A 12,835-nucleotide genomic window follows, 5' to 3' on the forward strand; every position below is an offset into this window, starting at 1 on the left:
TCAGAACGTACAGACCACAACACCTCGATTATAAATTGGAGAAGGATTTTAAATAATAATAATGATAAAAATAATGATATAATTTCGAATACAATTCCTGTTTCAATGACAATGATAATGTTGATATTCATAATGGTAAAGAAGAGAGAAGAAAAGTTGAAGTAGCAGCAGCAGCAGCATCAAACGCAGCAGGCATGGATCTGGCGTAGTTTCTCTAACAAGGAAGTGTAACGGCATCATTATCATCATCATTACCATCGTTACCACCACCACCATCACCAGCTTCTGCTTCTTCTTTTCACCATCATCGTCACCGTCACAAGCACCACCAGCAGAATCACCAATTACTATCACTATCAACAGCAGTATCTCCCACAATAGCAGTAACAGGGCAAAGCCCAGTCAGTATCAAGCGTTTTATCATTTTGTTCGCTTGTTCGCTCATTCATTCCTCATTGGAACCGATCGCTACGGTTGGTGGGCAAATTCTGAAAACAAAACCTCTACGAGTTGTTTGTGTCACACGTACATAGAGGGTCGCAAGACGACAGACCAGAATCCGAAGCAGCTCGGTTGTGTATGTGGGGGGGTTGCTAGGAACGAAACCGGCAACATATCACAATGGTGAAACCACCTAATGACTCTAGCACTTACAAGTTGGTCGTAGTCGGAGAAGGTGGTGTCGGTAAGTCGGCACTCACTATCCAGTTCTTTCAGAAACTGTTTGTTCAGGATTATGACCCAACAATTGAGGATTCATACATACAACACGAAGATGTTGATGGAATATGGTGTGTCTTGGACGGTAAGTGTCCTACTATGCAACTTCATACCCTTCTCTCTCTGCTTATTTCTTTCATCTTTTACATTCACACGCGCCTTTTCCCCCCTTTTATTATCCATTCCACACTCTCTTTTACTGCCTCTTCTTTTATATCTCTCTCATTTACTTTCTTTTTCTCTTCTCTACATCATGTCATACAAACACATTTTCATTTATTCCTCTTTCTTACTCCTTCTTCATGTCCACACGATCCCTTCTCTCTCTCATATTTTTTCTCTCATTCATATAACATCCACCCACTTTCTTCTTTCCTTTCTCTTTCAACGTTATTCTTTCATTTTCGTTCTCTCTCCTCCCCTACACATTGCTTCCATTTTCCTTTATTTGCTCTTGTTGCCACACTCTTTCATTTATTCTTTGTCTCTCTTGGATAATTCTTTCCGTTCACATGTGCAGCATGACTATTTTAAAAACACATAAACGCACCTATCTATACACACACATGAAAAATATAGGAATTCTCGAACGGTAACAAGGAGGTCGCTCATAAATCTGTCCACTTGTCTGCGTAGTTCTTTATGTGTGTGTTTATGTATGTTGTATACTACAACCTTAAGTGTATATTTTTCAACTGTTGGTATTGAAGAGATAACCTATTGATAGGAAGATACAGTAATTATCTACACATGTACCACTGCATGTGCGCGCGTGTATGTGTGTATAGTGTGTGTATACGCACTAGATGTGTATCACAGATTCACTTCCTTTATACGCTCAAAAAACAAAACAAGCAAAATAAAAAACGCACATTTACAGAAGCACGCATACATAAATTCAAAGACACACACGCGTATACATACTGCTGTTGTTTCATTGCTGTGTACATACTGAGGAGGACTAGACGCAAAAGATAAGGACAGATTAAGTTAAAATGTGTTATTAATCAACATGTTTAAGTAGTGTTAACTAATTCTAGGAGCCTTTCCACCACTGTTTCAACACACACACACACACCTTGCATTCACGCAAAGATCTGGTGCCACCAGATTAAGAATCCGCCTCACATGGTGGACTAGTTGCAATGGTATAAACCCATAGACTTATCGGTGAACCTCGTAATTCCTTATATCAATACTGTATGTATCTGATATTTTTGTTATCGATTACAAGGGAATTAAAAGCCCTTTATATTGTATGTTCAAATATTGTTCATTTTTGTAGGGTCGATAAAATAAAATGCCAGTCAATTACTGGGTGGGTTCAACAAGTCTGAGATTAAATTGAATTATTATAATAGATGACCGGCAAAACCGATGGAACTTGACGTAAAGGGACGAAAAATAGATTTAGTCCTCAGTGTGCGCTTTTACCATTTTACGGCCGTATGTTGTTTTTTTTTTTTAATTATGTTTTTCAAATTTATCAGGTTAGAAAAATGGTAATTTACAACGTTCAAGCCCCGCTTGAGGATGATATTGGCAACATAATAAGTAAAAGGAAATAACTTGCAATTAGGGTTGCTGCTGCACTTCATCGAAATGTGACATTCACAACATTTGAATAGCTGTGATCCATTGAAATAATCGATTCTAGTATACAATTGATACTTAGTTTTTCGATTCTGATAGGAAGAAATGATGTTAGATTTTTTTATTCTTGGCAGGATTTAAATTCAGGATCTTGAGAAGTCCCTATAATGTCATAAAACGTCGGTCCGTTGGCTCTGTGTGGTTTACAGACTTCTAAGAATTCTGGGGTTTTTTTGGCAATATCACAAAGCGTTTGGGGAGTGAAAACGGGATGCTGTTTTGACCTGGGCTTTAGCAGCACTAATGAAGTGAAAGTGGATTTGATAGGGAATTGAAACCTTGTTACATACTCAGTTCGGCGTTACAAATCTGAGGTTATTTCGCTAATACATCTTTCATCATCCTTATAACAAGGATTTTCCCACCTCAAATTGAGCCCTGTGCATGCCTAATATGTATTTTACCGACCCAGATGAGTTGAAGTTAGCCTCTGAGGATTTGAACCTCAACTGAACAGATATAAAAATTGTCGTGTTAAGTGGAATTTAACTCCAGAATCATGAAGGGCCAAACTGAATACATTTATTCTGAATCTCCACCATACACACATAAATAATAACAAAAAAAATTCCAGGACTGCCGCAGACAATGAATGTGTGTGAATTATAACGTTTGTTACTTTTTCAATCGTTACACAGAAGTAAATGTAAGAATTTTAACCAGGAATCGAAACTTGCAAAGCGTATTCACTACAGAAGAACCTCATTACTTTCATGTTGGGAAATTGTTTTCGAGTTTATATCATAGTTGCAACGAAAGCTCAACCTATTGATTACATGTAATTGTAGAAGACACAAGAAAACGGACAATGTGACAAAAAGTGTCGGATTAAATATCTTGGAGAAATTAGTTTCGTCCATCATCAACATTACTCAGTTAACTATTTAGGTGTCATTTGGATTCGATTAAATCGACTAATATATATATATATATATATGTGTGTGTGTGTGTGTGTGTGTGTACACCTCCGGTCATTTAAGTCTGACGAGTTCCTATAAAGCTGAGCGCTTTATAGGCGCGAAACCAGTGGTCACTCTCTGACCGCCAACAAACAACCTTCTTTTGCAAATGTGTTGTGTGGTCAATATATTCTTCTTGTATTATGATTCGACCCACTACTTGATTGATATTTTATTGACCCTTAGTTGGTTAAAAGGCAAACTTGAGCTCAGCAGTATTTGAACTCTGAAAGTAAAAGGTATTAACTGAGTCTTGCAGGGAAGTTTGTCCGACGCTCCACCGATTTTGCCAACCCACCAGCTCAGATATTGTTCCTCTATTAATTATATGCGTGTATATATGACAATTTCTTTCTCGTATATAATTTGGATATCATTACAGGAAAAAACACACGCAATTCTGTTTGCCAGAGTTCAAGACATGACAATATTCAAAGATATCTTAAATCAACGAAAGAACCTGCCCTTGAAAGTGAGGAGTGTATTTCTGAATATGAATTTGGTTTAGGTTGTGAGTGTGTGAATGTACACTTGTTCATGTGTTTGTCCGAACCACATGTCTGGGATATTGAACCATTAGTTGCTAAAATATATTTCACTGCAAGCGTTTAGTCTTTCCTTCGATTGATGCTATTATAAATGCTACCATAACCCTCAATTTTATTAGCTGATGGAGAATAACAGGTTGTAAAAGCTAAAGTGCTGTGACGACTGGACATTCGTCATTGGTTCACACCACGTCACAGAATATGGAATCATTATTACTCTTAGGGATTTACTTAATTTAGACGGTGACGAGGATTTGTCAGTCTTGTGTGTTTCCCGTATTTTGTCCATGTTTTCTCCTCATTAGCCAGTATTACACATACACAGGCACACATTGATTAAAGGCAATAACTTGTTGAAGTCGATGGCTTGTGGTGTTCAAAGGTTGTTTCACTTTTAGGCACAAGCCAGCAATTTTGAGGAAAGGGGTTAGTCGATACAGTTGACCAATACTCGACTGGTCCAACATTTTATTGACCCTGAAAAGATAAAAAGCAAAGTTGACTTCGTCAGGATTGGAATTCAGAACGTAAAAAAAAAAAAAAAAACCGGAATAAATACATCAAGACATTTTTTTCCCGATACTTCTACGATTTTACCATCACGTCACTCTTTTATAGTGTTAGAAGATGAATGACATGAATTTCTTCATATTTGGCCTTGTCCTTTAACATCTCTATAATGTTCCTATTGTTTAGCTCCAGATCAGCCGTGATTCAAAGAATTTACGATCAGAAGCAGTCAAGCCGTGACAATCTCGTCTGTGCATCCGGTTCTACATTAACCAATGAGTTTTTCCCTTTTAAGATAATACAGGGAAATTGAACGAAGATTTGGCTGCTATTTCTAGTAATTCGATAATGTTATTTCCTTTTTAACACATACAAGCACTATTTAAAGGAACGTATGGAGGGGTCATATAAAGGTTTCTTCTGAAGTGATCCAACTAACAGTCGTATATTTACAATGTGGATAAGTATCAGAATGCATACGAATATTAGTTCGTTGCATGAGCTGCAGATTTTGTAACGGTCATGTTTGTTTCGAATGGTAATCGAAACTGAGTCGTTGAAAAAATGAGGGTTAACGAGTGCCATGTCCTGCTTTCCTAAAAGTGTTAGTGATATACGTGTCTCATTAATGAAGATATACTAATGAATGTGCACATGACTAGCAAAAATCCACTTAGGTATTTAAATGTAAGTTATTACATACAGTAACATAGGAAGATGTATACACGCTCGTGTGTGTGTGTATAAACGTGCCTTCATATACACCTAAGTACCTCGCATTCAACCACACACAGCTTGCGAACACTAATTCTCTTCTCGCAACCTGTTTAGCAACGAATAGTCTTCAGATTTCTCATCACGGTTTAATGCTTCTACTCTCAACCACCACCACTGCGTTTAACTCGGCTTTCCTAAGGTGTGACATGTGTCTTTCACAAAATTAATGGTGAAAAGTAAACTATTTCACCAGCATAGCTCTACACAAAATGTCATTACTTCCATTCCCACTTTTTACCCTTCTCTCTGCTTCCATCTCCATATCTTCACAACCTGTTATTACTTTCTTCCTCATCTCCTGCCTCACCGTTCATACCATCTTTTGCTCGCCCATGAGGCCTGTGTTAATCCCTATCAACTGCATTGTTTGAATTGGAAATCAGAACACAAAAGATTTTGTTGGTGTGCCGTGAGACGAAGTGAATAAAGATTGTCTCCAGTGGATCCCATTGTGGGACAATGTCTACCGATTAACATAGAATATTCTTCTAATGCTAATGGTTGTCTTTGTTTACCACGTTATTTGAATTCCCTAGTGTCTGAGCTCTTTCCTCACAAAGAAACAAAGCCTTATCTCTAGAATTTGGATAACAAAAATAAGTGTTACATGTTGAACATTAGAAAAGTGTTGCTTATATTTTTATTATTCTACTTATTGTACCCATATATGACATACTTGAGGTGGGCAGGCAAGCACAGGGAACTCCTAATGCTGTCGGAAAAGGGTGTGCACTCTAATATACTCACATTCCACGAAAATATTTTAAAATTAGACCAATTTTAGCAGTACTTTGAAGCCATATGAAATGGGTACTTAGACACACCCTGAGAAGCGGTATTTAGTAATTAAATAACTGATGTCATTTACTAATTATTAGCCATTAATTATGATATCTCAGTCAAAAGTCGAAACTTATGGCAGACTCTAAACTTCAGTAATTACATTCTTTCTATATGTAGACATTAAGCTCAGGACTGTATAAAATGTTTGGACTGCATCATTATCCTTTTATATAAATACGTGTTTGTAAGCACAACCTTAAAACCTATCGGAAGTTGAGTGTAACAAAACATATTTAGTCATTACTCATGCCAATGATAGATTAATTACTTCATAACAATCAACCCCATTTTTAATTACCATGATATCACGGTAATGATATGGTATTTAAAAAATACATTTAAATAAACTTTAGATGAATACATTGTGGATTGCAAGGCTTACGCGTATACTTTGTACTTTACACGATGCTGTATTTGTTATAGGATGTGACTTGTAAAACCTGAGCCTTTTCTTATTATTTTGATCACAATTACAAATTTTTTCCAGTTAAATCATTGTTAGATGTCCATTTTCTATGCTTGTACAGATTGGACAATTTGACATGGGTTCGTGAGCCAGGGGACTGTGCCAAGCTTTAATGTCTGTTTTGGCATGGTTTCTTTAGCTGGGGCTGCAAGACAAGACACCCCCCCATCCACTGAGTAGGGGAATTAGTATTGAATGAGGTGGCTTTATAGCAGCTGCTGAGAGGTTAAAGTATGACTAAAGGAAAGACACAGATGTCTTACTGTAAGTGGGGTTACATGGCTACCCCAGTTGGAAAAGAAATAGGATAGTGGTGAAGATGTTTCACGGCATAATCTAAAAGGGGGCCATGTTGATGAAATAGTAGACGAAAGTAGGGAGAATAAACCACTGCTCAAAGTTAGCTTCTGTTTGATTAAAATAATTTGTTGTTTTTCTGTTTACTCTTTGTAAAAGATGGGGAGTGTTTATAAAACAACTGTGAAAGGGGACACAGAACTACAGAAGGGAGCGAACCACTGACTTCTATAAGCATCACAAACTATAAAGTATGTTGTAATATTGAATTTTGGTTCAAGATATTAGTGAGGTTTGAACCGTTTTAGATCAAAGAGAGAGAGAGAGAGAAATGTCAATTATAATTATATTTAATGAATCTAAGATTACATACAGCTGTGATGCATTTTTTGAAGGCTGCAAGCTGGTAGAAATGTTAGCATTCCAGGCAAAATGCTTAGCAGCATTTCTTCTGGTCTTTTACATTCCAAGTTAAAATTCTGCCAGGTTGACTTTGCTTTTCATCCTTTTGGGATTGATAAAATAAGTACCTGTTACGCACTGGGGTCGATGTAATCAATTTAGTCCCTCCCTTGAAATTGCTGGCCTTGTACCAAAATTTGAAATCAATAATTAGTTTGATGGAAATGAGTTCACAGTAATTCGAAAGTGGTGTTCTGAGACAAAATTTATTTCATGAACAGAGAAAGCGCCAGGGACCACCTATGCAAGATCTCAAAGTGATATTCTTGGTTTTGAATATTATGTAAGTAAGCCACTGTAGAATTTTTTTTTTTTTTTTTTGAGATAAATCAGGAGTCCAGAAGACTGAAAAATAATTCCAAAGTTTCAAATAGAACAACATAAAAAAAAAACATCAACATAAGTACAATATCTGATCCAAATATATTGACTAATATTTATATTAAAGGGTTGCAATTCGGAATCCTTGAATTAGAAATATAAAAAATAACATACTGCTGAGCACAATCATGAATGATTATTTTAACAGACAGTGTGACATGAGAACACTTTACTGATTCAGGGGCTGTCTCAAGCATAGATACACTGGGCAGTTGCATAGGGGCCTTCATGGGTCTAGGGTTGTCGAGGAAAATTGTGGTCTATGTATACTGTGATTTGTTGCCAGTTAATATATACAGTACAAGCCAGGGCATTGATGTGCCTTGTAGCCTTCATGGGTGCAGGGGCCCAAATCAGATTGATGTATGCTGGGGCTTGCTGTCAATAAATAAGTGTTATAGAGCTCAGTGAATTAATTTGCCCAGGGGCCTGTTTTGGGTTGTAAATGAAGAAATAAACTATATTATACAGTAAATAGTAAAACATGAGCAGATTGCTCCATGATGGGGTTTCCTAGCTTAAGATTGAAGATGATGGTCTTGTAAACTAATCTTATAAAAAAAAACACAATATAAAACAGATGTAAAAGGAAAAGAAAATGCTGCTTTATTGTTTAATCTTTCTGTTTGTTGCACTTTAGAAAAAACTATTATGGAATAAAAAGGGCAAACATCTTAGATGTTTGAATTCTTCAATCACTTTCTTTATGATGTCATATCAATCTGGTAATAACTTTTTCAGCAGGTTGTTTGTTCTTACATTGAATATTTATAAAGCAGATCAGTGTTTATCTAGTATTGGTTGATTCTAACAAGGTCTTTTGTAAAATTTTCTCAGAGTGAAGTCACAGTATCGTGGCAATAACACTATTATCATTTTAAATCATAGCTTTGTCAAAATCACTGGATATAAATCACTGGATATAATATTACACTATCATGACACTCTATTATCATTTTAAACTGAAACAGAAGCTGGATTTTTTCTTATGTCAGGAGGCCACGTTAAAGCTAACTGACATCTGAGAAAGCCACCATAATAAATCTTTAACATGTCTCAATCTCACTTATTGTATAAAATATAATTATTCATTCTTTTAGCTTTTGAGAGAGCACATTCAAAATGAGATAATTCAAGAATGCAGTGGCGTGAATGATGTGATTGCAGAATACTGAAAGCACAAATTCCACTGGGCTGGACATGTTGCAAGGTTCACAGACAACAGGTGGACCCATGCAGTTGCTAAGTGGTATCCAAGAGGCTGGAAAAGGCCCCTTGCCTCCATGATGATGGAAAGAGGATTTTTTGAAGCAATTTGGGTCAAGATGGAAAGGAATGGTGTAATCAAGATAAAATTGGAAGTGCATTGTGATCAGCAGTATATCACTGCATCTGATGGTCTGGTTGATACTACTGGGATAATTATTCATAAGCACTCTAATAAAATCTAAAAAAATTTAAGAGGTGCCCTCAATTTTTAAAAGTCCTTATTTTTTTGTCATAAACAAAGCAGGCTCAAATATAAAATATCTATGACTGACCCTTAAAGGGGTGACAAAACAATGAGTCACACTTCAAATCTCATTTTACATTTTCTAAAAGTATTTACGAGTCTTACTTGTTTTAAAAATTTACAGTTCATTGAAAAACAAGCTTTAAATCATAATTGTTCATTTCATGTCAGCTTTTCCATGCTAGCATGGGTTGGACAGAGAGTCATTTTCGGCAGGACTTTACTGCTGGACACTCTATCTTTCACCAAGTCTTGTTTTTCAGTTAAGTGATCGTCTTATTCCAGAGATCTTTGGAAGCACTGAGAGACCAAATTGGTCATAGAATCAACAAGGAATATCAACAAGGAATATATTTCATTCATTGCCAAACCTCGATAAAATATAATTATTTTTAGTAAACTCTAACAAAATACAAACAAATTTTAATAGGTTCTCTAAATATTCTAAAGCATGCTCCAATAAGGAAGGATCCAGGGCCACTTCTATAACGGTACACATTGTGATGAATGAAGATGTGCTAAGCTACAATTCATATTTATGTTTTCAAAAAGTAATTACAAATGTAGATTAAAAGTATAAATAGCTGTTTCTAAAATTCACAATTAGTTTCTAAAATTCACAATTAGTTGAAATGATGAGTTTCAAATCAAGTACAATCAATAAAACTCTGCTTCAGTGTAAAAATTAGCACTTGAAACCCTCACTTTTTCCTTCAAATGGACACAACTTTCCCACCATTCATCTAAAATCACGGTCTTGTGATACTTGTATCAATCATCATCATCATTTAATGTCCATTGTCTGTGGTGGCATGGATTGGACAGTTTGACTGGTGCTGGCAGGCTGGAAGGCTGCACCAGACTTCAGTCTAATTTGGCCTGGTTTTCTATGGCTGGATGCCCTTCATAATGCCAACCACTCTGAGAGTGTAACGGGTGTTTGTAAGCATGTAAGGTAAAAATTTTAATCTAAATATTATCAATCGCAGGTAAATTACATTTTTCAATTTGTAACATTTGAGATTCCTGGAAGAGCTGGGATGGTAACCATGGAATTCCTAAATTCTTTGATTCTTACCTAATCGAAACATTATATGAGTCCTATGAGAGCCACATATAGCATTCCTGGTGTTTCATCCTTGCAATCATTTGCAGTAATGATTCTTCAATAGATAAACAAAAAATTTCCTATCCTTGTACAAAGCCTTTAAAACAAATCGCAACAACATAAAAATATAACTTGATCTAAAATCATGGAATTATGTGACTAATATCAGTGTACTGGAGTGCAATGTTAAAATAGCAACTTAATCTAGACTCACAAACTACCAGTAAAAGGCAAATAGTATTTTAGTATAAAATCACAACATTGTGAAATAAAATCATAACATCACATGGTTTTGCATCAATATTAAAAAGATACCTCAATAAGTTTGAAGTGATGCTTTGAAATTATCTTGCAACCAGTCAAATGATTGGATCCAAATGAGAAAAGTCATCTCTCCACCATAGAGTCTTGTACAGAAATAAAGTAAATTCCTAGTAAATAGTTGATTGGGCCACAATAAATGAACTTATGTGACCTGAGTGTCGGAAGTCATATCTTGCTCTGTGACTCATCCAAAGCTGTTCCTTTTCACAGTGACTTCTTGACCTGTGCCTCTTAAGCCAGGGAGAGAGAGAGAGAGGCTTATGTCAAGTGATTTACCAAACTACTGAATCAGACAGAAAGCTGAAATTCCTGATACTACTAAGAGTTTGCCTCTAATTATCTCTTAAAAAGTCTGACCCTGGGTGGAGCAACTGACCCATTTTTTACCCTCAGCAGATATCCATGATTAGAAGTGTTCTCTTTCTCACTGATTTTGAAAGAAGTGCTTTTGTTTGCAAAGTAGCTGACCTCTCTGACATAGTTTTTATTTTCTGTTGCAAACAACTATATCAGGTCTGTTATATTTGTACTTGGTGAAAGTTTTAATGGAAATCTTTCACCATTATTCCTTGCAGTGATATATATGTATGTATTCAGAAACAAAGGAATTCACTACATTTATCCTAGTCCATTCTTTCTTATGGACAGCATTGTAGATCGTTTTAGCAATGTCTATGTATAGTCTTCCTGATTAGAATTTTAGAATTGTTGACCAACCACTTGCTCAGTGGCAAGATTCTAAAGAACACATATTTAAAAACAAAAGTGGAGACTTGTTTTTGTCATTTTTTTGTGCAACCATTCACTCTTGAAATTTTTAAGAATGTCATGCAAATTTGTATTGTCCCTGATATTTGGATCCTCTTTGGCATATGAATTATGGAGTTATGTTCATTGTTCAAGAATTCAAGTTCAGCCATTCTTTAATCCAGCAGGTTGTTACAAATTCTGCTGCTGTCTTGGATTTGTTAGCATCTCAGTAATGGTCCAATGTTTCTTTTCTTATGTTTCTTACCATTCTAATGTCAAGTTGGTGCCTGACTTTCACAAAAGAATGTTTATATTTTTTGGTCTCAATCGAAAATATAAGATTGTTGTGTTTTAATTTGACTGCTGTCTTTATTTTAATGTTTTACCAAAATTCTTTCGACATTGATATCAATAAATTTGTTTCTGATTTTGTCTTCCTTGCTTCATTCCAAACTCTGGTTACCAAGTCATGCATATAAGAAGGAAGTATCTCAAGGACATTGTCTCACAGTTGGCAACGATGCCACTACTGTCTTCAGTTTTGGTTTTGCTTACCTTTAACCCTTCATCTCTTAGCATGAACCCCCACATTTTGGGGCATCAGAATCTTTGCTAGTTACATGGTGACCTCACTAGTGCTGGTGCCATGAAAGAAGCACCCAGTCTGCTCTGTAAAGTTAAGGTTCTTTCTACAGATATTCTATAGAACTTATTGCCAGCACTGATTGTTTGCTACAATGTTTTATATCGAGATGTTGAGATGCCACATGTAAATTGTAGCAAACAACCAGTGTTGGTTCTAAGTTCTATAGAATATCTGTAGAAAGAACCTTAACAAAACAATGTAAGAAGAATTACTGACGCAATACAATGTGGAACTGACTGATGAAAACATTTAGTATACTTCATGGTATATTGTGTTTGCACAACGAAGTACCATGTACCTACAAATCTGTAACCTTGTAAAGTGTATGGCCTAATGAAGAGCATTCAACCATAGAAACTAAACGAAAGCAGACATTGAAACATGATGCAGTCCTTGGACTCATCAAATCCTTTCAAACTGTCCAACCGATGCCAGCATGGAAAAAAAGGATCTTAAATGATGATGATGATCTATCTATCACCATTTAATGTCCACTTTTCCATATTTGCATGGATCAGATGGATTTGTTGAGGTGGATTTTTTACAGCTGGATGCTCATCTGTCACTGACTCTCACTTGTTTCTAAATAAGGTAATATTTCCTCATAACCAGATATGCACACACACACACACACAAAGGGGTCCCTCACAGTTTCCATCTACTGAACTCACTTATAAGACATTGATCAGTCTATGACTAGAATGTCAGGTCATCCCATAAGTTCTGTCCGATTTTACCTTTTTTTAAAATTGAATGAAATTTAATAGTGTTTTAGAATGTCTAATGGAATTAAAAATTATTTTTATGCTTTTGTGTACATTTAAACTAATTAAATATTATTTTACAGAATAATAGAATTAAAATTTCTTTGATTTAAA

At 35.7% G+C, this 12,835-nt stretch overlaps 1 protein-coding gene across 1 annotated transcript in view; it reads left to right on the forward strand.

The window, feature by feature from the left end:
- The window catches only part of LOC115216509 (ras-related protein M-Ras), a 49,268-nt gene continuing 36,433 nt past the window's right edge, over nt 1–12,835 (forward strand). Inside the window, exon 1 of the mRNA XM_029785945.2 lies at nt 1–805. Coding sequence (XP_029641805.1) covers nt 622–805 — 184 coding nt within the window. The 5' untranslated portion in view covers nt 1–621. The remainder of the gene's footprint in view (nt 806–12,835) is intronic.

The sequence above is a fragment of the Octopus sinensis genome, linkage group LG10 (assembly GCF_006345805.1).
Source record: "Octopus sinensis linkage group LG10, ASM634580v1, whole genome shotgun sequence".
Classification (NCBI taxonomy): Eukaryota; Metazoa; Mollusca; class Cephalopoda; order Octopoda; family Octopodidae; genus Octopus; species Octopus sinensis.